The 26,236-nt window shown below is 40.3% G+C and overlaps 3 protein-coding genes across 4 annotated transcripts in view; 2 read left to right on the plus strand and 1 right to left on the minus strand.

The window, feature by feature from the left end:
* Positions 1-5,720, plus strand: part of arhgef38 (Rho guanine nucleotide exchange factor 38) — a 24,249-nt gene extending 18,529 nt beyond the window's left edge. Inside the window, exons 12-15 of the mRNA XM_042485390.2 lie at positions 591-728; positions 1,252-1,453; positions 3,350-3,633; positions 4,936-5,720. Coding sequence (XP_042341324.1) covers positions 591-728; positions 1,252-1,453; positions 3,350-3,633; positions 4,936-5,118 — 807 coding nt within the window. The 3' untranslated portion in view covers positions 5,119-5,720. The remainder of the gene's footprint in view (positions 1-590; positions 729-1,251; positions 1,454-3,349; positions 3,634-4,935) is intronic.
* Positions 5,721-5,773: 53 nt separating this feature from the next.
* Positions 5,774-10,108, minus strand: ints12 (integrator complex subunit 12). 2 transcript variants are annotated; one of them, XM_042485453.2, is made up of 7 exons: positions 9,959-10,108; positions 8,983-9,146; positions 8,684-8,842; positions 8,171-8,352; positions 7,867-8,026; positions 7,604-7,747; positions 5,774-6,603 (listed from the first exon to the last, which is right to left on the minus strand). In XM_042485453.2, the coding sequence occupies exons 2-7, from the start codon at positions 9,136-9,138 to the stop codon at positions 6,043-6,045; spliced, it is 1,362 nt and encodes a 453-aa protein (XP_042341387.1). In that variant the 5' UTR covers positions 9,139-9,146; positions 9,959-10,108; the 3' UTR covers positions 5,774-6,042. The 2 variants fall into 2 exon arrangements, with proteins under 2 accessions (XP_042341387.1, XP_087932086.1); XM_088075960.1 differs by lacking the exon at positions 9,959-10,108 and adding an exon at positions 9,822-9,952.
* A 316-nt stretch (positions 10,109-10,424) lies between these two features.
* Positions 10,425-26,236, plus strand: part of gstcd (glutathione S-transferase, C-terminal domain containing) — a 72,037-nt gene continuing 56,225 nt past the window's right edge. The window contains exons 1-5 of the mRNA XM_042485676.2: positions 10,425-10,535; positions 10,678-11,105; positions 13,789-14,220; positions 16,195-16,458; positions 21,594-21,687. Coding sequence (XP_042341610.2) covers positions 10,689-11,105; positions 13,789-14,220; positions 16,195-16,458; positions 21,594-21,687 — 1,207 coding nt within the window. The 5' untranslated portion in view covers positions 10,425-10,535; positions 10,678-10,688. The remainder of the gene's footprint in view (positions 10,536-10,677; positions 11,106-13,788; positions 14,221-16,194; positions 16,459-21,593; positions 21,688-26,236) is intronic.

Below are 26,236 nucleotides of genomic sequence, written 5' to 3' on the forward strand. Positions count from 1 at the left end.
TGGGAGCCGAACTCTCTACATTAGTCTCTTCCTCGCCAAAATAAGTGGACCAGGTGATTAAAACACAGAATAAAGCCATCTGACATTACAAACTAGTGTTTCTCCTACGCTGTTTGGCATGTTGCAGATGAGCCACTAACCTAACACCTGCTAATATGTGCTCACCTTATTACCAGTCCAGACGTTTAGGAGTTTTTCACCATAAGCCAAATTGTCTGAAGAGGTCTCTTCCTCTCCAAAACAATTTAAACCGGTGAAAACACTGAATAAAGCAGTTTCATGCTAAAAAGTCGGTTGCTGCAGAGGGGCTGCTAAAATGGGAATGGGCCGATCTAGAGCCAGTGTTTGGTTTTTCCGTTCTGATTGGAGGTGGAACATAACGGTCTCCATCAGTGTTGACCCGCTCTCTATGTAGATACAAACTGTCTATTCTAAGGTGACAAAAACACAGTAGTTCTTATTTTTTAGGTGATTTATGCTAAAGGAAACCTACTTACATTATATTCCATTTCTGCCAATATATCCCCTTGAATCGTACACATTGGATCTCTAATAGTGAAACTCATTTGTGTGTTTGTTTGCCTTTTCAGGCTCCATTGTCAAACATTGCTGAAGTGCAGAACAGCATCATGGATGAGCTGAACAATCTGACTTTTGTCAAGGATAATGCACAGAAGTTAATGGAGCGAAAAGTCAGCTTCGAGAGACAACGAGACAAGAAAACAGCGGTAAAGTGGAAATAATTCAGAATAAATTATTCACATTTAGAGGCTAAAATGCCCGTTATGTCCTGCAACCTGCTCTATTTGGATCCTTGGTCAGTGGTGGAAGCTGCCTCTGTAAACTTCTCATTGACTCCAGGTTAAAATTAAAGTCACACATATTCCCCGGAGTTTAAATTTTTTTACTGAAGCAATTTCAAGCCATAAATGAGCAGCTGTAAGTCTTATCAAAGGCAGACAGAGAGGACAGCTCCAGGCTGTGATTAACTGGGGCACTTTGAAACCCAAAACTCCCCCAGGTATCGATCCCCTGAGACACATATACCTATATGTGTGTAGGAGTACACATATGCATACACATCTGTACATGTGAGAGCGTTGCGCTCGGACATGTGAATATAGATATATTTGAAACTCCTACTCCCAGGGGCTTATTACCTTCCGCCCTCCCTCGTACACTGATAACCGACAACATACCACCCACACGCCAGACCCACTTCAAATAATTACACCCTTTGTGCTCCTCCAGGTGCCGGAGGTGCAGCATCAAACCGAGGAACAGCGTGCCTGGCTGCTGGCAGAATACCCACCGAGCCGTCTGTACCAGCTGAAGAGGAAGTGTAATGGCTGCCAGGAGCAGGACCTCAGCCTGCTGGAGGGGGAGCTGGTAGCTTTGCTGGAGGACACGGACCCATTAGGCAGCAGCAGCCGCTGGCTGGTTCACACCGGAGGCAAGTGTGTGTGTGTGTGTGTGTGTGTGTGTGTGTGTGTGTGTGTGTGTGTGTGTGTGTGTGTGTGTTTAGGTGTGTGTGTGTGTGTGTGTGTGTGTGTTTGTGTGTGTGTGTGTGTGGGGGTGTGTGTGTGTGTGTGTGTGTGTGTGTGTGTGTGTGTGTGTGTGTGTAAGGACAAAGACCTTCTGGGCAGCGGTAGCTCTTGGTGCATTCTGTTAGTAAAACAAAGTGAATTAAGTCATCAGAGTAAATCATCTGCAGGTATGATCGGTCTCATTTAATACACATTCCTGTGTGAGTACACCTGCATCTGTTAGACGACAGACACACACACCAAACTTTACTTTCTGACACTGACAAGTCGGCTCGCAAGAATCAGTCCCAGGGGCTCCTGTGATGTCATGGTTGCTGGTTTCTCTTTGCCTGCCTCTGGAGATGGTTGCCTCACAACAGGGCCATACTCCATAGCTTGTCTCCATCTCCCCTCTACGTCTCGCAGAGGCACCTGAGATCCCAATGTCTTGTTTGGAACAAACCGCTGTGCGTTGTAAGCAGCGTTACCTAGAGTACAAAGCCTTTCCCTATGGGTATTTGGAAACAAGGACGGAGAGATGACGCTTGTGCGCCTCTCTGTACTCAGCAATAACAAGTTTCTTTTTTTTTATGAGCTCTAGAAAAAAAAAAAAAGGAGTGTGTTCATGTTTCTTGGTGTGAAGAACATTCTTCACAGACTTGTCTTTTCCTCTGGGATTAGAAGCATTCCCAGGAAGTTGTTCTTCATCCTTCTGTTGGTATCAACAGTATGAATATGCTTCCCTCACATTTATACATTCAGTTTGCTCACATGGATCGAAGATTGTGTCAGCAAATGCTTTAGTTTATGATTACAGCCTTTATGTGAGACATGTAGTCTGAGATATTACACCTGTATCCTCCTGATATGATGCCCACTTATCTTTATGAAGTAATTTTATTGATTAAAAAAGGAAAATGTCTTATGAAGTACAGTTTTGCCGTAATTACCTTACTTTAATACCGTAAAGAAAAAAAAATATTTTAAGTCGGTTTGCCCAAATTATGAAATGGAGATAGCTCGGGGATTTTTTCCAAGATTTTTTTGGCTGACTGAGATTTGTTTCCACATGAATAGGCCTACGATGTGAATGGAATTTTAAATGTAGTGCGAAAAATAGCTTAGAAAAACTCAAACAACTTCCTGGTTTCTCTAGATAATCCACAGATCTCCCTTACCTCTTTTCCATCCATCACGCTTCCACCAGTTCTGAGTGGCACCATTGTAATCAAGGATGTATTATCAGGAGGGGATTGCACAACAGCATTTAACAATAATAGCAAAATGGCAGGTTGCATTAACAATCTATAAGTTTTTGTTAGTTTTTGTTTTTGTTATTACAAATATGTTTGTGTATGTGGACCAACTTCTTATAAAACCACTGCACAATCTTTTTTTTTCCGCTGAGGATTTCTCACTTGACTTGTTGCTTTCTCAACCTCTCTTTCCAACCTGTGGAATATGACACGCTCACTGATGTCATTACGCTTCACTCTACAGGTCAAGAAAACCCTGTTATTTTTTGGGTTCTGGCTGAGAAACAACTTGTGGGTTCCATATTAATTTATTTTTGACATCCTATGGATTATCCAGAGTAACTGAGACAATGTTTCTGAAAAAATGCTGTGCTCATTTTTCACTGTAATTGTTAAGTGTTTTGAGCACGGAGGCAGAAATCTAAGAGATCTCAAATTCTGGAGCTGCATTGTAAGATAACAATAGGGGAAAGGTTGTTTGTTTTTTGCATTATGGCTAAAACAAACCTTTAAAATGAACTCAGAGGTTGGGCATCTTGACAAACTGTCCCTTTGTGTCACTGTTAGGTTCACAGGGCTACGTCTACTCCACATTCCTGAAGCAGTACAATCCTCTGAGGGACTCCCAGCGCGCAGGCCAGATGGCCAAAGAGCAGCAACAGCAGCAGCCGCCTGCCATGGTGGATGAAGACTTTGACGACATCAGCCTGTTTGTGTCAGGCAGTGGCAGCAGCAGCCTGCGCAGCTTTAACCTCAACACCACTGACAGCAGCTCGTCCCTCTCTGGACTACAGGGGGAGCCAGAGAGCCCTGAGGACCTGGAGGACACACTGGACACCGACTCTCAGCAGGTGTGTGTGTTTTTCAGCACTCTTCTTGCACCATATGGATGTCATTTAAGGATTCTGCAGCACTTAGAAAAAAAGGGAAACAGAAAAAAAATCTTTGTTTAGCTCAGTTTGGTTGTCAGCCTGAGAACAGTTAAGGTCAAGATGCTTAAAGGGGACAGTTCACTCCAAAGTAAAAAAATGCACCTTTTTTCCTCTTACCTGTGGTACTTTTTATCAGTTTACCTTGATTCAGTGTGCGTTGCAGAATGTTGGAAATATCGGCTGTAAAGATGTCTGCCTTCTCTCCAATGTTGTGGACGGCACTTGGCTTGTGGAGCTCTAAGCGCCAAAAGATAGATATATAGATAGATTGATAGATCGATAGATAGACCTTGTTGTGAGCAGTTTTCATGATGTATATTTTTTCTGTTTCCAACACTTGGCAACTCACACCAAACAATCTAGTATGAAACAAAGCACTACAGGTAAGAGGAAAAATATGCTTTTTTCATACTGGGGTGAACTGTCCCTTTAATGCTCTTTGCAAGGTTGCAGAAAGACTACATGCCCTACCTCTCAAGCATGCCCATGTGCATTGCAGATACATTTTCAAATGAATTAAGCATTATCAAAAATGTAGAAAAGATAAGGGACAAACCTGAAACACAACATAACCCACACAAAATAAGCCACATAATTACAATAAAACAACAGCTCAGTAAGCCATGTAACTTTAACCAGCTGTAAGTGCTTCCTCACATGAGACTCCACCTGTGAATTATGAGGCTTGTTATTATAGTGGGCCAGTAAAATGGGATGTGTGCAGTTATAGAGACTGGATGAGCAGAAGCTCTGCCAGTGCTGTAGCTGCACAGCTGATAGCTTTACAGCGTCTCTGTCTGGCTCGCATTGAAATTAAATGGGGTGAGTAACATTAAAGGATGATGGTGCTGTCACTCTGGCTTCAACTCTACAAGGTTTCATCTTTCTTGTTGTCAGTCTTCATCTGCTATGGCTACCAAATATGATTCTGATCTTCATCTTAACATGACACAGTTATTAGTCTTAAAATATAAAGTGCTGACGAGGGTCAGTTGATTGTAACCAATGAAAATTAAGACTGCTGTTAGTTCAGTCGCAGTGGAAAGCTGATAAACAGTGCCACCTTCTGGATTTACAAGAGGATACACTTCAGTGTTATGTCATGATGTCAGTGCACATTAAGGTTTGCTTTTTTTTTATTTTGGAGAGGTAAACTATAAAGTGCCTTTGTTCAGTTTGTGTTCACTCCTGATTACATCTGATTTGTGCCTCTGTCCACAGTTTTATGCCGTGTATGCATTTCAAGCACGCTGTGACCAAGAGCTGACCTTGCAGGAGCACCAGCATGTCCGCATACTCAAGTTCTGTGACCTGGGAGGCAATAAGGAGTGGTGGTTAGCTGAAGCTAATGGACAGAGGGGATATGTTCCTGCCAACTATCTTGGCAGGATGTCCTATGCATAAATAGAGGCCCTTTATTTATGCACAGGACATCCAGAACCCCCTCCAAAAACCAACCTGTGGCATTTTAAACAAACGTACACTTTAATACATAATTGAAATATTCCTGAATGTTGAACACGCCACATTTCTGCTCAGTGTAAGTCAAAATTGCACTAGGGTATCACTAGATGTTATTATAGGTCTCATACCAAAAGTGTTGATGTTGAAACTGCTTTGCCCTCAGAAGATCATGACACAAGAGCTCACCAATATTCTGTGACGTATCTAAATAATGGTAGGAAAATACAGAGCACTGTGCTGAGCACTTTTTCTAATTCAGTGTTGTTGAATTTATATTGATAATGAAGAGATTTATCCATGAAGTTAATCTTTGTTTAGCTCAGTTTGGTTGTCAGCCTGAGATCAGTTATTTTGATAATGAAGTGATTTATCCATTAAGTTAATTTTATATGTGAACCGATTAACAAATGAAGTAAATGTTATATGTGAATGATTCATAAATGAAGTATATATATTTTATGTGAATGTGAAATAATTAAATCTATAATGTTATCATTTATATTTTACCAATAATATCAGGAATAAATACAATCTATTCTTAATTTGCCCTGCAGAGTATCATGATTCACATACAAAGACACCACGTGCTACAAACTCATTGCTACTGCCAGTTTATAAGAAGAGATTTAATGACGTTTCTTGATAAAAAGCGACAGTGACTTTTTCAACGGTTAGACTTGTTATGACAGAACGAGGCACACAGTCCAGCAGCGTTTACACAAAGTAAGATTCAAGTATTTGACTGTATGGTGTTACTCATGTACAGATGCTCTTTTAAAACAAACAGACTGCTCTGGCACTAACTCCACAATTATTTATTTTCTACTCATACGTACTCCCACTCTTTTGTCTCTCTACCTTTACTCATTTCTTCAGTTTCTTCTGCGCTGCTTTCTTCTTCACCAGCTGTAACCGTTTCATGGCGTTAAGCTGGGACTCTTGGGATGTTGGTGCTTTGTCACCTGGTGCAGCTTTTGACCCGTTCCCATTGTTCCCATTCCCTCCTCCATTATTGCCTCCGTTCCCTCCTCCACCTGCCTGGGAGCCACTCGGGGAGCCAGCTCCTGATGGAGTCGACCCTTTCCCTTGGTTTTCGCTGCTCCCTGAGCGGTTCAGTGGCTGCTTACCCAGAGTCAGGGGGGGAGGAGGTTTTAGAGGCACCTGGCTGGAGCCGTTCCCGTTTCCGCTTCCAGGTATCTTTGCACTACCAAGTCCCGACTTGGCTCCTGCCAGCCCAGACAGCCCGACAGGTTTCTGGCCAGATGGAGTTGTCAAGGTCTTGTGGCTCCCACTTGAGGCTGAGGAACCTAGTTTGGAGCTGGCAGGAAGAGATGGGTTTGTCTTAGCGCCAAATGCAGCCCAGCCTGTGAGACCGCTGCCTGCGGTGGAGGAGCTGCCGGTGGGATTGGCTGATGTTGTGGATGCCTGAAATTATAAACAGTGACCACAATGATCACAGTTTAACATAAAGTCAACACTGTTATATTGCAGTAATAACCTTTACAGTTTCAAAATCGAGTCAAGTCAAACACCAAGAAATCAATTTCAATGTTTATTAAAGCATCTTGGGTTTTTTTTTTTACTAGTCCTGTAACAATATCCCCACCACTCATAGTCACCATCGCTCTCATTTTAGCGGCCTGTTCCCCCATGGTGGCGCATGTTGTGCACAGTATCTTTGTATCGGTTTAATAGAAAGAGAAGCATCTGTCTTTTTGACGGTATTGAAAATCACACTATAACCATAATACCATAATGGCGCCCAAGCCTATTCGTGATCTGTTTTTTACCAGTACAGAAGACAACTTAGAGAAGTCAGAAAGTATTCAGAGATGAACTAATACACTGTAAGTTTTAGTCTTTCCATGTGATTTGACAAAAAAGATAAGAATTGAATAACTCTAGCCTTATCTTTTACACATATCTTCAGATCAATGTGTAACAGAGCAAATACATATTTATCAAGATGATGTCAATCAGCAGAGTTACCTGCAAGCTCGACAACATCTCAACTTGCTTCCTTCAGATACTCCCACTCCGACTCAAATTAACATAATCGAATCACATACTACAAGGCAGGCTTTTTGCTGTCAAAATAACCCAGTGGTGAACTCCAATAAGTTAATGTACTCCGAAAAGTTTTAAACCCAATCCCTGTGGAGAAATGATACTGTACTGCAATATGATTTAGGCTGCAGAACTCAGTCTGATCCTTTAAAAAAATGTATACTTGCTGCTCATTCTCCTCTGCAGGGATTTCTGTTGACTACCTTTCAGAGTAATTTTGACCGCTGTTGCTCTTCTTTCACTTGCTGCTAGTCATAACTTGGGGATAATGAATCCTAGATTTTGCTGAACTTCATGGTGACACCGGAGCTCATATTATTGTGGCTTAAATTGAACAGAATACCATCGGCACATGTACCTTTACTTCTGTTCTTTTGAAGGCCTGGAAGGTGCTGGCTGTGTCGGGCTTGGCTTTAAGCTCCGTCTTTTTCACTAATGTGTCTTTTACAACAGGCGCTGATGATGCCGAGACAGGGGAGGGCTTCTGTGGAGGTTTCTGGGCCTAAAGTGAAAACACAGTTAGCTTTAAACAGAAACTAATAACATTACTGGACACTGATCTGTCACACAACCAATGGCTACATACAAGGTACATACTTGAATATAATTGATTTTCCTTACCATGCGTTTCATTTGCCTGGTGCAGCGGGCACAGTACCACACAAGCCGTGGATCATTCACTTCTTTGTCCGTCACCTGGGGCTTGTGACAGTCCTGGTGGTACAGATTATGGCACTCCTGGCACTCAACCAGCTGGTTTCCCATCGTAACTGTCATTTGTCTTAAAAACACATCAGCATTTAGAACCAAAGTTTACCTTTTTATGCTCTGAGAACACATAGAATGAGTATTAATAAGACTGAAATGCATGTATGTATTAGACAATAATCTACATGTAGTTAATTTGCAATTTATTAAGATGTACCTGCAAACCACACAAGCAAGGCCCATTTCCATGGCGAAGTCATCAGCATTGGTCTCATCGTAGTCGTTAATATTTGGCAGAAGGTCTTTACTCGTCTGAACGGTGATAGGAGAAGAGCGATTCTCTTGTTTTTCCAAACGAGGCTTTTTTGGTGGGTCCACCTCACCCAAATCAACTCTGACCTGTTTGTCAGTTTGGCAGAAAATGTATGTTAGGAAAATGCATGCTGAAATCAGTGCAATTACCAACATTGTCAAATTTCAGCCAGCCTTGTGGTTACGATGCTGTCCTATATGGAGTTACACGTGTTTTTCTTGCACTATAAGGACAAATCTGGGCTGCATGAAACAGTGTTGTCTTTCTTTCCTTAGGTGTAGCTCTGCTGTATAGTGCTGTTGGATTAAAAAAACTTGAGAGCAAAAAAAAGGAGAAAAAAAGCTACTTAGCTGCTTTGGCCTTCATTCTAAAAAAATAAAAAAAGAATTTATTTGGAAGTGTTTATTTATTCCGTACCTTCTCAGTGGGTCTCTTATCTGCCTCTTTCTTGCTCTTTTCTGAGCTGGATTTACTACTGCTACTGCTGCTGCTGGAGGATGAGGAACTTGAGGAGGACTTGGAGTCTTGTTTACTTAAGCTCAGTTTTGACACAGACCCCTTGGACACTTCAATATCCTGAGGACAAAATAACAAAACAGAATACTTTGATTCATTTGTGTTAATTACATACTGATGAAATTAAAAGAAAAATGAACAATAATGAAGTATATACAGACTCAGGATGTATCAATGTGAAAACGTGATGAAGACCTTACTTTTTGCAACGAACGGTATGATGAATCACTTCCTCTTGAAAGGGACTCGTCTAGTAAAGCTTTGAGTTTCTCAGCTGAGTCTTTACTCTTGGAGTGCAGGTAACTCAGTCCCTTAAGGAAGATGGGATCCAGCTCCAGACTGACAGGTCCAGCCATGGCTTTAACTGGGGAAAATAAAATAATGTCAGCTTATAATCATCAGTAGGAACTTTATCAAAATACAACTGCTATGTCATTCTGAGACTAGTAAGGTTACACAATTGACATTAAACTGAAACATAAAAAACATAACAAAAGCTGGAGCTGCAATAAAGACACTGCAGAGTTAATTTTGACTAAAACCTGAAATAACTGAATGTACAGTCTGCTATGTCACTTTGAATTGATCTGTTGTATGAAACATGCTATGCAAACAAAGCTGCCTTGCCTACAGTCTTTAGGTTCATTATCACATTTAGCTATACGAAACTGGGCTGTTAACACTTTAATAAAAAAGTAAACAAACAAACGTCTTCCCTTTGATTTAAATAAATAAAATGACCGAAATATTTATAGGCAAATAGCTATCTTTTTCTTCAATGCAGCCTAGACTCAGCAACTCAGTATTGTTTTCACATTTGGGACACTGACAAAATATGCGCTAATACAAACTGAAGACAGAGGACAGAAGAGTAGACATGGACAGAAAAAAGCCTGGAAGAGGACAAAACACAATAGGCAGACCAGGACTGTTCAAGTGTTCAGTCTCTTTACACCTGTGTGCTTTTGGTCTGAACTAATCTACGCCTCTAGGTTGAGTCCAAAGTGCCCTTATTACCCTGAACAATAGAAATATACACCTTTCCAATGATTTCATTTGTTTGCTCGGTGACGCTCTCAGTCCGGACCAGGAACACAGAGCACTGAAACGCTCTCCGTCAGCTGTCTGTCACAAAAACACATTCACTGACTGTCATTTTCAGTTGTATCACATTACCTCACGCCCTGCTCCTGGTGAAAACCTGCCAGATAACCCGGTATTTTCGTTTTGGTGAACAACTAACGGTTGAGCAACACTTCCTACATGAGCTGCCGGGGCGGACGTTTTCCCTGTGCAACCGTTGAATGTGTCCGTAATCTACACGCGCGGAACCGTTGTGGATTTTTTTTTAATTAAAAAAAAACATCATACTTTTAAGCTCGAAATTTAATATATAATAAAATGCAACGTCACCAAGTTCGTTCTAAGTATTTAAAGTGTATTTCATGATTTAATAACCATTTAACGTCCTGCTCAATTGTACGATAGAGCACATTTCGAGTCCCAATGTCTTCATGAAAATGTGTTTAATTCACCTCAATCTTATTGTACCAACTCTACCATCTGGTTAAGGCATGTTATGCTAAAAAAAATTAAATAAATAAAATGCAATTTAAATAGTCTGCCTTTTCAGAAACCGGAAGTGACGAAACGCTTCGGTGCAGAAATTGCCATCTCTAGCAGGAAGCGTGTACCAAAACAACGTGGATTTATTCAAACTGCCGGTGTACATGTTCGCATTACTGAGGCTTTTGTAAGTATTTATTAATGCTACTTTATGCACCGAATCCTACATGTTATTTAAGCTAACACTTTCTCGTTGCCACACTGAAAAAATCACCAGAGCGCATTTCTTAGCTAAACTATTGTTAACTTCCACCTGTGTCCCTCCACAGCACCGTTAGCGATGAAGCACTCGGAGGTAAAACAGCAGCCTTCCTCCCTCTATCTAGAAGTATGCTCCCAAAATGAGAAGCTGCATCTTCCTCTGCACACCTCAATCGCTCTGTTTCTCTTGTCCTACTGCGAGTGCAAGTCTTTCAAAGTTTTCCTGGTCTTCACAAAACCCGCCAGCTCCCAGTCACTGAGGAGTCAGCTACCAGAGGGTTTGGATGTGTCTGATATTCAGTCGGAGGATCTGCCTCAGCTGGTGAGGGGCTGCCGCCTGCCTGCTGTCTTAGATGAGACTGGGAGGCTCTGCAGAGCAGGGCTGGCTGTGGTCCTGAGACACATCATCAACAAAACCCTGGAGGCTGATCCTTCGAGAAATGATGTGTTGGCGCTGCTGGGGTTCAAGAAGACCTGTCTGAAGGCCTGTGCAGAGGTAAACGGCAAGCAGGGACACACATGACCAAAGTACAAGGCCCCTGAGGCCTTGTGTCAGTCATAGTGGGTGTTTGTGGCTACAACTTCACTTACTTGCAAAGTGTAATAGCGAGGGGTTAAAGGGTACTTTAACATCAACACTTAAAGTTTTAAGAACAAGTTTTGTGTTGTGGCATTTATGAATGTTGCAGGAGTTTGGATCGAGCTGTACTCTGGAGCCAGTCGTGATTAAACACACTTTGATTTACGATAAATTTTCTCTTCCACATTCAAAGTGTCATGGAAACGCAGTGCCTGTGATGTGAAAGAATATTATTCATACTAAGTGTACATAGTAGGGCTGCGCAGTTAATCAAAAATATTTAGGGATGCACAGTAATATTGGCATGCCATTGGTATCAGCAGATATTGACTTTGAAATGAAGGCAAGGCAGCTTTATTTGTATAGCACATTTCATACAACAGGGCAATTTAAAGTGCTTTATGGAGTAATAAAATATAAAAACATTATAAAGGATACAGATTTACAATAAATCACCGTTAAAAATAACAAAAGTGCAGACAAGAGGTGCAAAGATAAAAAGATTATTTAAAATGGTTTTTGCATTCATTACCAGGTGGAATAGGCAGTGTAAGAAAGGTACCGTTTTCAGCTTTGACTTAAAAGTGGTCAGAGTTGTGGCTCGTCTAACATCATCATTATTCCAGGTCTGTGCTGCATAATAACAAAACACTGCTTCACCATGTTTAGATCTAACTCTTAAGATGGTCAGTAGGCCGGCTCTAGATGTCCTGAGGGTCCTAGAAGGTTCATATGTCACAAGTATGTCGGAGATATTTGGCGTAGAGCCACAGAGGGAATTGTGGGAATTCTCATTTATTCATCTAAGGGCAATTTCCTCTGGTGCACCTCATTATTGAAGGTGTGCATGAGCCTACACATTCATCTTGTTTTAATTGAAAATGAAATGCAAAATATACCATGCCCACTGAAATTGCAACTCATATTGCAATGACAATATCTATCAAAAATAATCGCACTCTGATATTTTTGCCTATCCTGCAGCCCCTGTACAGAGTGACATAATGCTATTATGTCAGTGTCAGTCATTAAAACACTTAAATGTATGGCTTCCATAATTTACAAGAAAGGAATTTATTTAAAGCTGTAAATCAATCACAATGTTTTAAAAAAAGACTGTTATTTGGTTTTAATCATAGAGAAAATTGAGACAGTTTTTAATTTACACACTTCCAAGTAACTATTTCTCATTTATTGCATAGTATATCTGGCAGTGGCTCCCAAACTATTTTTACTTTTCAATTTTTCAGCCAAGTACCCTCCGACCCACACAAAACATTTTTGGCAGGGAATAAAAACCCTATTGAAAGAGGCACATGGCAGCACTGAGCCATCAGTGTCTGATTTTGTAAATGAGAACTTTGTACCTAAAAAATCTTTCATTTCAAATGTTTAGAAATCATCACTAAATTCATGGCAAACCATTTTTTTGTCATTGTGCAATAACACTAAGTAGGCATTGTAGTTGCATTGACCTGTCTTTTTTTTAAAAGTTGCACTTGAATTTCAGTAATGGTGTAACGATACATCAATCTTGATTGATTGCAAAAAACACAATGAATATCTTTACTGATATCGTCTCAAACTGATCAAAAGCTCCTGAATTTAATCAAATTGAAATAGTATCGTGGCAGAGTTTGTGATATTAGCTAATATTATGTTGTTGTCCCATGAATTTATGTAATATATTATGATGAAGCTGCTGATTTACACCCCTACAATTTAGTGATATGATTATTTTATACATTTTGCCATAGATATTTATTAAATATACATAAAAAAAACCTCAAGCACCTCATGCAGTACTCTAAACTACCTCTAGAGGTATGCAGACCCTCATCTTTTAGTCAGTGCACAGCAGGTCAGCTGTGCATGCAAATGCAAATGTGAAATTTGTCAATGGGCATGCATACAGTTTAACATACAGTATATGAAAAATGTACTTTCCAATAATAAATAAAACATCAATTACTATTTTTACAGGTTTTATCTTAGTTCTTCCCAACTTTGGGTACCAATTTATGCATACCAGTATCGATGTGCAATATGTGATACAGTTTTTTTTAATCAAATATTTATACTAATCTATGTCTGAGTGTGTCTGCTGATCAAATATTTGCTTTTTTTTTAAAATTTGCATTTCCCCTTACATTACTGCACCTGATCAGACGTAGCACTTATAATTTTGTTGTACATTCTATGTACAATGACAATAAAGGCATTCTGTTCTATCGTATGTAGTTCTTTAACAAAAAATTCCTTGGGAATTATTATTAAAATACAGACTTAACTATTGCCGGTAAAAGTCAACTAAGGTTCTTAATTTTGTGCTCCGTCTGTAGCTAAAAAAAATTTCAAGCCATCAATTGACAAACTCTTCATTCACATGGTCGAGCACATTTTTCTGCCCAAGTTAACAATTACTTTTCTAGAATGACTATGGTCAGTGCAATTTCACAGCATGTTGACTGGGGTTTGATTAAAGTGTCAGCAGCATTATACTGAGACGGACATCAATAACATCTCACAATAATAAAAAGTACTTTTAAGGACAGTGCTGTATTTGACCTCAAAAAGCTTTTCTTTCTCTCGCCCTCAGGTGAGCAGGTGGACCAGACTGTGTGAAATTGGCATCCCCTCTGCTGTTGAAGAACTCCTCAAAAATCCCACAAATCAATATCAGCAGCTGCCTCTCTCCATCCTCACCCTGGAGCGAAGGCTAGCGGAGCCTGTCAAAGTCCACAATGATGACAAGATACGGAGACAGAAACTCCAAGAGCAGAGACAGAATGAAAAGTATGAGTCCCCTGAAGGCCAAAGAAACACACCTCAGGTCAGTGACGGACTGGAGCTCAGGGCGGCTCTGGCCAAGCTGTCTGTGGATTCAGTTCCGACTTTGACCACCAGAGAGAACTCTGAGATCAGGAAAGTGAAGACGACAGACCTGCCTCCGCTGGAGCATGTGTTTGCTGAAGGACTGTACTTCACTCTAACTGACGTGGTGCTGCTGCCGTGCATTCATCACTACTTGGTAAGGACCTTGAAGTTTATGATTTATAAGTGTTGTCAGTAATGAGCCCTTGTAGCTAAGGACCCTGCTCTCATCATGCTCATTTAATGATATTATCAATGGCCATATTTCCTGTATAATCTTTTTACTTTCGATGCATCGGCACACTGAACTTCACAGAGTTTACTGTAAGCAAAATACCCATAATTGTGCTGAGAGCAATCAAGTGTAGCCGTGCAAGGCTTTGTCTCAACATAAACAGTAACACACATGACTAAAGTCTGATGTCACCTCATACAGATGGTGCCATTCAGGGCTGTACCCAATACTTCGAAACTTTTGTTCTTTTGCATGTCTATTATGTTTAAACCAAATGCAGATAAAGATCAGGCATCAGTCAATGCATTTTTTGCAGGTTTGGCAGTGCAGATTTGCCTTGGTAACATCATTTTTTTTTATTTTGTACTGCAGGAGTCTTCAGTGTTTTTTAGGCCAAGGGACCCTTTTATGAAAGAGACAGAGCAATGACCCCATATTACATATATAGTATAAAATTGCATTTTAAACCAGGCAGATGGAGGTTGTCAGGCAGAATGCTGCAGTCTTGACCTGTATTTGCTTTTCAGGTAGATGAGGAAGCAGTCTTTACAAATATGCATGATATGATAGATTAATGTTTGTTTTTATTTTAAGACATACCTTAATGTTTGAAAAGAAAGAAAAAAAGCTTAAAAATGATCAAACATTTATTTGGCACCCCCACATTCTGAGGACCTCCAGTTGTCCCGTACCCCTTGTTGAAGAGCCAGGTTTTAGGGTGATAACATCAGAAACAGACATTCAATGCTACATTTAAAAAAAAAACTCAATATAAGCTTAAAATGTAAAAAAAAAACAAACAAAAAAAAAACAACAACAACCCAACATGACATCCGCTACAGTCCTACTTTTTTAATGTCTTTATTTTGATGACTGGTCAAATTATGCATGACTTGTGGTCTTGACACTGTGGTCAGGGTGAGCAGACAGTACACCCAGCTCCTTTCAGATCCATCCAGGCAGAAAGTTGAGTTAAGAAGACTCGCTGCATCAGACTTGGCACAGGTTGTGCTCTCAAAGGTGGTCTAGAGCCACCTGGCAAAGAGTGATAACAGTGTATGGGAGGGTTTCTATTCAAATGCAGCAGGTTGAAATGCATTTCAATGACTTTCCTTTGGGAGCATTTTTCTTTCTGCAACAGATCAAGAATTGGTGGGTTGTTATGCTGACCTTAAAACTAACTTAAAAAAACATCTGCAACACTTCAAAAGCTCAGGAACATTTTTTTGAATATTCATTACGTAGAGTAATTGCATATTTTACATGTAAAGCTGGTAGCGGCAATTAAAGTAACTGAAACAGTAACTCAGCTATTTAGTTCTAAAGTATGTTGTTATTGATCAGGAATGCGGCACTGTCAGGCGGTGAAGTGGGTCTCAACCTCCATTTCACCCTTCAGCCGCCTCCAACTGTTCCTCGACTGTGGGAATGAACTCAAGTTCTCACAATGAGGCTTTTAGTAGTCAGCTGTGCTCCAGTGGTTTCCAGTTTCACACTCAGCCTAGCGTGTCTCCTCTTAACGGGCCGTCACTGTCCGCGACACATGTGGCCACGACGGATCCTATCCACTCCACCCACTTGTTCGACTACCACAGAGTGCCCCCTCTCCCTCTGTGCGACTGTGCCCCTCTCTCTTTCTTCTTTCTTCCAAACACAGTCACACACAGTGACAGCGCGCCTCTGATCACGACTCTGTTTGTGTCTTTACCCTGCCCACCTGCCAACAATGTTTTTACTGCCGGCCCCCTCGCGTCCATCCATCCACCAGCGTGATGAGTGAAATCTGCTGGAGCCTGACATCTCGCTCCACTGGAGATGACATGTCAGATGAGTCACTTAATCAATATCTCCTTGTTTTTTTATTTTCTCTTTCACTTCTTTTATTGTCGTTGATAGTGTTCACTCCAAGCACACACTGCGAGAACTCTACATCAGCTCCCCCACCTGCTGCGTTGGTACAGCCGTGTCCGGGAGGTACCTGGGGTCCTGCGAGCAGCTGAGGCCTGTGGGATGGCGCTCTCTGTCCCCCAGGTTCCCACGTCCAGCCTCCAAGCACCAGCAGCAGAGGATGACACAGCTAACCTACTGGAGCAAGAAGAAGGCCAGGAGACGCAGCTTCCCTTTGTCGGTGGCCCCCGTCCCACAATGACTAAGCTCAAAGTAAATTATTACATTTCCTTACTTCTTTCTCATGATGTTTTACTTACCCCTCTGTGGTTTGCTTTCACACTTATGTAAATGTGCAGCACTTTCTCCCAGTGTCCCTTCATGGTACAGATAGTGGGCTTGAAGGCTCCAACTGGTCGTTAAATATTATCCCTGTACTTTCATGCACCCATTTTCTGCTCATTGTGCCTTCATGATTGTAGCTCTAAGTTAATGTTTTGGCTTCTGGCAGACTTTCTTAATTGTTGAATTTTCCTCTTTCTGCCAGTGGTTAAACGTTAAGTGCATTCAGTCACCAAATTAACATTCTAAGTGGGCTTTTTTAGGATGCTTGTCTTTGTTTTTTACACTTTGTCTAACAATATTTTATCATCATTCAAGACAAACTAACAAAAAAGTCACCCGTCTTAAAAGAATAACAGAATCTGTGTATATGAACAGCACTCCCTTTGGTGCATTATAAAATACACCATTCAGTATAATCAGTGGATCCACTTGCAGCAGTGCAGACAATGCACATTCAGCTTATCCTCATTTCAGGTGCAATAAAAACAATGAATCGGGTCCAAAACAAAACAAAGTTTTATAGCCAAACTAAGTAGTTTATAGTAATGGCTTAAAATCTTAGTGTAAAGAGACAAGACAGCACACAATAGTAGCATAATGTGTCCGTGGTCTTAAAATGCAGTTCCCTCAGGAAGCATTTTGCTAACACGCACACACACAGTCACACAGATTTATAGCATTCTTAGCACCAAGCACACCAAATATTGCTCCTGCAACACTTTTTCTACTAGCTTCTCCAGAAGGAGATAAGCAGGCCCAGCTGTTTAAAAGGAGAATGTCTCCTCAGCCTTGACTAACCTCTCACGACTGAGCTTTTAGACCGTTCGCTTGGCCTTGTTGCTCTGCTCTCTCAGCAGAAATATTTCTGTGATTTCCTGCTGGCTAAGTGTATATAACAATGTGATTTTTAATATATGGGAAGAGAGGGAAGCTATGTTCTGCGGGGCTGGACGATGCTGAGTGAGCTGGGTGGTCAGGATGGGATGTGCTTTGAACATGCCATGCTTGCCGGATGAAATTTAGTTAGGCACAGATGTGCACAAATGACAGTTTTCATGGCAGGTTGAAATCAGACATTAAAACTGAGAGGAATGTACACACACACATACACACACAATGGCCACCATTCTTTCTTTGCCCAGAGGGATTACAAGGATGGCTGCGTGTCGCCACCATCATGTCTGTCCCGCAGCTGTTATGTAGACTCGGCCAAGGTGCCTCTGTGTGTGTGTGCGTGTGTGTGTGTGTGCGTGTGCGTGTGCGTGTGCGTGTGCGTGTGCATGCGCGCGTGCGCACGCACATATGTCCTCATATATGCCTGTGTGCGTCCCAAGGCAAGTACATGGAGACAGAGAGGCCTGCCGTCTGACACTGTGACACGCGATCCTTCACTGCTGCTAACCAGAGGCACCAGGCTCATCCTGGCTTCTCTATCCACAATATAAATGGCTCATAAACTTTCCCTCTTTCTCACTCCAGTTAACACACAGCGATGCATGCCAGTCGAACTGCCTGTGCAATGAGCTGTAGAGGCTCAACCTGAGATCCAAATGTAAACAAAAGGGTAGCACCGCTAGCAAAATTCAACACCCAAGACTAAAGCCTGGCTGCTGTCACTGACAAATTGATTGACAGGTCTTTAAATGTAGTTGCTAACATTAGACAACAATTGAATCTGTGAAAGCAAAAAAAAATTTGGGGGTGATCCAGAGAAGGAGGATTAGTGAGTTAACAGGATCAAATGAATCAGAATTCAGGGAAAATCGTGGATTTTCTGGCAGCAGAATGGGGCTCACAGGAAAGCCCGTGTCCCAGAAACTGGGATTACTGAAAGTCTGTGTCAGTCCCTGTGGAAACTTATGTGTGGAAACCAACCAGCAATGTGGCACGTTACTTACTCCTTTTAGTCCTCAGTTTTTGGCACAAGGCTTTGGCCATGGCTTGCCACTTAAGACTCATTTTACCAGCTTGAAGTGGCCACCTTGATGCATCTTTGAATATATGAATATATGGCGCATTGTGAAAATGTGGCCTAAGCAACACATATGTCAATCCTTGATCTTTTGAACCACAGTGTTGCTGCTCGTCCTTCTGCACAGATCTTGATTTGAGCTCTTGTCTTACCAGAATGTGGCTGAAGTTGCCGTTATGGAAGGCATCAACTGAGTGTCAACGAAGTGCTTTTAAATGTGTTAATACATTTTTATGGCTTACCTTCATTCAGTAATCCAGTAGAGTTAGACATTCGGTTAAATTATTATCAATCACTTTGAAATATGGCTGTAATAAAACTCGATCAGTTGGTTAGAGTTAAGTCCAGCTTTACATAGTCTTGGTGTAGTCTGTCGAATACCTCACACACCTTGTAACAGTGAGCAAAAAACTTAGGGCCCTATTCAAACAATCGATATATTATGTTCTTAAACGTAAGGCACGTGTGCTTTTACAGCGTGTCCAACCACTTCTGCCTGGTGTAAGAGAGCTCACACTTGGTGCAAAGCAAGGCACAGGGGGAAAATAGGCTGTATTTAGTCCTTTAATGCTAATTCCACATATTGGAGTGAGCGAGTTGAGCAGTAATGTTACTGCAGCAAATATTGTGCAGCATTTAATCACCTGTAGTTATAAAATGAATGTACAAAGAAGATGATACAAAATTAAACCATTAGCTTCTGAAATAATCAATGAAGTTATTTGGGTCCTCGTGTGTAAATGTTCGCAGCTTCTCTTTTAATGAAGAGTGTGCTGCAGAGTGGCAGCAAACAGCAGCTCTGCAGCTTTGCTCTGCTCTCTGCGATTTAAGCAGTATTATGCATTGTGAAACAGCCCAAGTAGGTACATCTTACTATCTAAATAATGGTTCCTTTAACCCCTCACAACCTGGATCAAAATCAGTTTTGTTGATGCCTTTCACAAGACTTTAAACCTCTAGGACCAGAGAAAATTGGTTTGATTTCTTTTGAAAACACAGGGAAAAGGCAAGGAGCAGCTTGGCAAGAAGTGTCCTGCAAATTTTCAAAAATTAGTGAAGGGTACAAGAAATTGACTCAAAAAATTGGCTGCAGGAAGATTATTAGATATTATCAAAGATAGGGAAAAAATATTTCTTAGTTTATTTTAGCATTTTCTTAAGGTGATTTTTTTTCTTTCTTTTTTAAAAATTTTATTCTGTTTTTTAATTATTATTTTTTTAGGCTTATTTTCAGGTAGTCTTCTTGTAATGTTTTACTAATTTCTAATTTTTGGGCCATTTCTTGTTTTTTTACTCATTGCCACAATCACTTTCTGCTGCCTTAGAATACGTCAACAATGCTCCTGACAACACCTCATTTTGAAGACCTACACGCCCATGGGTGCACAGATTGGCACAGCTGTTCACCCAGCGTGGGTGCTGGCTGTGAAAATGACAACCGTGTCGGTCTGAAAGTTGTTATACAGTAGCTCTGTGTGCCGCTTAACAATTGTCCAGAAAACTATGCTTATAATTATTCGGCCTGTTGAAAATAATTATAAAATTGATTATTTTAGAGGAAAAAAAATCCCCTAATTTTCTGCACTTGTTTCAAGGTAGGGTGAAGTTTTCTTGTTTTGGAATGCTTTATGTTATGAGGTATTTTAATGTTTCTGGTCCTCAATTAGAGTAAATTAAGTCTTGAATAAATAAATGTAGATTTCATGTAATGTTACACAACACCAGGTAGCTTAGTCCCAGTGTGACATGGTCAGTACACAGAGAGCTGAAGTAGTAGTTTGACCAAAAATGAAATATTTTCAGTAAACAGTTATTGTTGCAGGGCAGTTGTATTGTGTTGCATTGCATCATGCGTTGTGCTGATATTTTGTGGTCTTGTAGTGAATCTTTAATTATTTATTTACCTATATATATACCTTGCTGTGACTATAGGCCTAGGTAATATGCTATGAAAAGAAGTACACTGACAGTAATCAGTAATTGTGCGAACCATTGCACCTTTATGCTTCTGTCCTCTGTAGTATAGATGATTTCATTTTATTTATCCTTAATGTAGCCACAAAGGTCCCATTGGGATGCAAGGTCTCTTTCTAAGGGAGTCCTGGCCAAAAGCAGTGCAATCAATTTCACTTTCACTAACATATTTCAAAAGGTAAAACACATACAATCCATAAATGCAACAGAAGAGAAAATAGCAAAAGAAGAGCAGATACAGGTCAAGGATTATCTAAAGCAGCAACATGTTTTCTCAAGGGCAGTTTTTAAAAGGCCTTCTTTAAAGTACTCAAAGGAGTACCTCTAAAGGAACAATATTTTGAGCTCATTTCATGCCCAAAAAAATGAGAAAGCAGTTTTACCTAGCTCTTGAGCGCATCATGGGGACATCAAAAAGAATCTGATAGGTTGTTTTTTGTGTTGTTGTTGTTAAAAATGCAGTTATCATGAAAATATGTATTGCTCCAATAAAGTCAGTCACCATGGAAATTAAAAAAAAAAAAAGTCAATTACATCTTGCCTGCACCATGGATTCCTTTTACACCTTAAACACAAGGTGACTTCAAATTTATGAGTGGCCCTTTTATCAGATTTAATTAGGAAGGCCACTGATGTGAAGGCACACACAAAGCTATTACAAAAGATTTTCCCCAAAGAGATTTTTTATATTAATTTGTTTGCAATGATAAAGACTGAGATTTTCTGCCTTTATAGATGGAGCTCAAGCGCACGCTTATCATTGTAACCCTCTTATCAAAGAGAGAGAGTAAAAAAAGACAAAGTGCTGTACTTGTACGCAGAGTCTTACCTTGTACATCTCAATTTCCAGTGTTTCTCCAGTATTTCTCTGAAGTGTATTGCAGGTGCTGGAGTGTGTACCGTAGTGGTGCAGTCTCCTGAGAGAGCAATAAGTGCTCTAGCAGTGGCTTTTCCTCAGGTATAGCTTTAGATCAGTGTGAGCAAGGTAACAAAGGGTTTGTTCAAGAATGGTACTCTTTAAATCGCTTCATTACAACCATTTGGACCACAGAACCTGAAGGCTGTAGAGAGGGTTTCTATGGTAACGTGTGTATTTGTGTGTGTGTTCCTCCCCTAGGAAAATGGCATCGAGGCAGACTTCGCTCCTCATCCTTGCCCTGCCTGGACCCTCCCATGGGACAGCTTACCAGAAGCTATCAACCCCACTGAAGGTAAAGTCAAATCTGTGCCTTGTGGCTCTCCTCTTTGCGTTCTCCATTTTTCTCGTGCCCTGTTGCCCTTGCACTTTCTTCTCTGCTCTTTTGGCTCTTTCCTTTTGTTTTTTAGTTTTCTTATTTCTCACCCTAACCTCCTCCCCTTATCATTTTTACCTCCTCCATTTTTTAATCTGTATGCCTCTACATCACACCTACTCCCTCTGTCTTTCACCTTATTACTTGGTGAAACAAACACTACTGATACTGCGAAGTAAGAGCAAGGAATGTGCATAAATATTTGCATAAAACCTCCCCATACTACTGTAGCCTGGTGATTTTCAGTGGCACCTTACGCCCCCCTCAAGAAATATTAGCTACTGACACATCACAGAGCTTTCTGTTGAGCCTCAGCTGGATTTTTTCCCTCACGAGGCCCCTTAATGAATTTTAAAGTGTGCATCTCGATGTGTTATGTTGTGGGGTGAAAGTGTTAAAGGCTCAGCACAGCAGAGGTGCACAAAAACATGCACACACTGAAGGCACAAACTAAAGAACAGCGTGGAACTTGTGCATATGCCTTGCTGATTGCAGTGAGAGCAGTGTCTAATAGGCGGCGAAAGGGTTGTTGATTGCTGCCCCAGGTGACTCTGGTGAAGCAGAGAGAAGAAATCTCGGTGTTGCTTTGTCTCCCCTTTCTCTTGCCTGCATTGTTTTTCCTCTTATTAGTGAGATGTCTGTGTCTGTGGCAATGCTAAATGGTATGAATGCCTGCGTTGGAGTAGCGGAAATATATCACTGTTATTGTTTATGGGCAAACGAAGGGCGGTCATAAAGACACATACACAAAAATAGTATGAATATTAAGATGTTTCCTTTTCCCTTCCTCACTGTGTTATGTATTCATTTCTTGCTTCCTGTTATTTTCATTATGTGGAAAATTGTGACAGCAGAAGTTCATTCTCATCCCGTATTGCTCCACTTATCAGAGAATGTGGGAAATTAATGCCGGAAAAGTATTTTCATTATCAAGATATATACAGTACCATAAGTTCAGCTTCCTCAATGTCATGGCTCTTGTGTTTGTGAGGGCCCCGCTTACACTTCATTACCCTCTGCAGTATACTGTTAATGAATGTAAACAATGAGAACTGTATGGTAAGAAAGCTTAAACTTTATTTCTCAAGTACTTTGTAAATTGGTGGTTACAAAGTTTTTAGCTTTTAGTTGTCAGGGTTTTTTTTTAAGGTGCCTTTGTACAGGGAGCACCTGCTTCATCCACTAGGCGCCGTGACCCGTGGCTATAAAGTTAAATGGAGAGAATCAAAATGTAATAATGCTAAATATATATGCCATAGCTGTCTTTTTTTTGCTTCACTGTTCGCTGAAGTAACCATCTCTTTCTTAGTTTGCTTCAATTTAAAGAGTTGCACAATTTAATATATTGAATCAAAAAATTAATCTGTAACTATTTTAATAATCGATTTATAATTTTGTCATTTTTCAAGCAAAAATGCAAAATGTTCATTGGTTCCAGCTTCTCAAAAGTTGGGATTTGAAGCTTTTCTTCATCATATATGATAGTAGACTGAATATCTTTGGTTTTTGGGCTGTTGGTCGAATAAAACAATGTCAAAATCTACAACAACTTGACAACAACAGTGCTGGCAGCACAAACTTTGCTAACAGCGGCAACAATGCTGACAGGGCTAACAGTGGTAATATTGGGAGGAAAATGAGGGTTGGACGACGCCATTCCACCATTGTGGGTCACGGACTCACGTGCACTAACATGCAGCGATGGCCAAACTGTCTATCACAGGTGTGTCCACAGACTGGCCCTGGGGCCAATTGTCCGCAGACCCACTTTAAACTGCCCCTGGTATGTTGTTCTAATTGCCATAAATGTAGCCCACAACACAAAACTGGGCAATAAAGCCAGATGACTGCATTTTTACCACTCACCTCAGGATGGAGGGACTAAGCACAGTTTGTAGAAATGCACTAAATAGTAACTACTATTACTATTGTGTTTTCATAAATAGATTGTAAACAAGCAAGAAAACAGTTACCAAACAGCAGACCTTTCCTGTAAGTCATGACATAGTCATAGCAAGGACATGTGAAGTCGACAGTAACGGCCGCCACTTTCAACAGTAGTGAAAAGTTGAATACTTTTTCACTAAATTATGAAACATTTGCATTTGTCTCATTTGTATTGGAATCTTTTTTATCTTTTATCTTTTTGATTATTTATATGATGCGAGAAGCAGCTAGCCCCTAGGTATTTTTACATTTTCTTATCTGGACCCTATTCAAAAAAGATCTCACAACAAACCCTTAGGGGTGTCAAGATACATCGATGTGGATCGCAATATCCATTCAATGATCAACGATCAATATCATTGATGCAAGTAAAAACATTGATGCATATCTTTAAGATACGCCTGTATATGAAATCCCACATCTGGTACATATGCGTCACAATTTCCATCCAAACACACCTCCTTCCTAAACACTCAAACAGTGTTAGCAGCCTAGCGCTAGGCAGACAATGGCAAGCAGCCAAAAAAAAGACAACGGGGATATTTATTGATATTGTTTCATATCCTGAATTGAATATAGTCAGAGTTGTTTATGGCAGACTTTGTGACATTGTCTAAAGAGCGATTTAATATTGTGTTGTGATTAAACTTGTGATTTACACTCCTACAAACCACAGAGAAGCTTGAACTACAACACAGAGATACAGCGTGACTTCATTGTCTGTTCAGAACGCCATTACTCAGCTATATCTTCGCATAACAAATAGATGTTTGCTGCTGTCTCAATGCTCTGAATGTCATACACAGAACCTTTAATGGGAGTTTTTTTCTCATTTTTTCTGACTTTTTATCTGAAATTGTATCTATAATTAATAAATAACAGATTAATTGATCATGAAAACATCCCTTATAGTTAATATCGCTATGTCTGCGTTTTTTTTTTTTATTGACTCAACAAACAATATTCACCCCAAATAATTTTTATGACCGCCTTTTTCTGGTAGTGTGAATATTCCACACATATCAGTCCAGTATGACTTTCATTTTAAAGCTTTAACTGATTTAGGACTTGGTTACTATATTATTCAGGGTTACATATACAGTGAAGTCAGCAATAAAGGGTCAATAACAATCTTTGAAACTTAATTGTTACTGTGTCTGTACATCATACAGCCCTCTGCATTGTCCTAGCCAGTGAGGATGAGAACAGCCTCAAACACTAAAGCAATACTAGCAGTGTATTATAGCTTAAAGTCAGGACTTAAAACTGATAGTCACAGTTTCATTTCAAGTATAAAGTGCTGGATTAGAGTCAACACAATAAAAAACATCATCTTACTATTTTTTAACCACACTGTACAAGCAGTAATTTTTACAACCATTTGCAGCCTATTCATGTATTTTCACTGTACAACATAATAATCTACTTCTATACTAAAAACCCCACTGACAGCTAAACATAAGTGCTCTTGGTGATGTGGGCAGCGCATCTATTCTGAGAAAGAGAGAGACTACATTTTAGCCGCCCCACTTCTGTCAGCACTCTGCATGATAAACGGCACTGTTGATATCTCCTTCTGCAGCATTAGGTTTGTAGGTAGGTAGCCCCCTGCGCTTCAGTGCTGTGTAATTAAAGAGGAGCAGAGACGAAAGGCAGACAATTTATACTGAACCCAAGTGCGTGGGCTTTCCCATCTATCTACCTACACTACACACAAACGTTAGCACACACGCCCATGTTTTTACAGGGAACATTTTCCCCTTACGTATGCATAAATATTTCCATACCTGCAAAACTAATACAACACCCACAAGTCTTGTGGAAAGCTGTCTTATTTATATGTATTAGTTCACCGTTTTCATTTAAGTGCATTTACAGTATCTGGGTAGTTTTGTTTCAGCTCTGTATTCAGGAGCATTGCTTGTAAAATGAAGCAATGACAAGGAGGTTAAAGTGCCGACTTTGAGCTTTAATTTGAGTGTTTACATCCCTGTTCAATGAACCGTGTAAGAATTTCATTCCTTTTTATTCATACCCCTGAAGGGTAAAAGAGGCTACAAATTGCATAGCCAATATGGATGTGAACACCTCCAAATGCCCTGAAAGCTGAAAGTCAGCACTTTAACCTTAGTTTTTTTTATTTGAAATGCATTATGTTGGTATAGAGCTGGTATAGAATCTATTACTGTCTTGAAACTGAAAGGGATACTTTGCAGATTTTCAACCAGCTTTGTAATATAAGAGTATGGCTAGAATGTGTAAATGAAATGCGGTAAACGTCCCTTCGTCTGACCACTCCCAAAATGATTCAGGTAATCTCTGAGCTCAAATGTTCACTGTCGCTGTTGCTCAAACTGCAGATTGTCCTTCCACATTTTTGAATGCTTGCCACCACGGATACAAAGAGTAGAAAAGTAGATCGAGATCTCTCTCTGTCTCCCAAACTAATCTCAAACTGCAAAACTAGGAAATGCTGATCAAATATCAATCAAGATTCTGGGACTGTATTTCATATTTCTCA

Source organism: Plectropomus leopardus, chromosome 3 (genome assembly GCF_026936395.1).
Source record: "Plectropomus leopardus strain MGB_pleo_1.0 chromosome 3, ASM2693639v1, whole genome shotgun sequence".
Classification (NCBI taxonomy): Eukaryota; Metazoa; Chordata; class Actinopteri; order Perciformes; family Serranidae; genus Plectropomus; species Plectropomus leopardus.

What these genes read in the sequence shown, in the direction of transcription:
- ints12 (XM_042485453.2), bottom strand. Translation starts at nt 9,138, where the DNA reads ATGGCTGGACCTGTCAGTCTGGAGCTGGATCCCATCTTCCTTAAGGGA. An exon ending in CCAGGCAAATGAAACGCATG is followed by an intron (nt 7,748 to 7,866) that starts GTAAGGAAAATC and finishes TTTTCACTTTAG; the next exon opens with GCCCAGAAACCTCCACAGAA. An exon ending in TCAAAAGAACAGAAGTAAAG is followed by an intron (nt 6,604 to 7,603) that starts GTACATGTGCCG and finishes TTATAATTTCAG; the next exon opens with GCATCCACAACATCAGCCAA.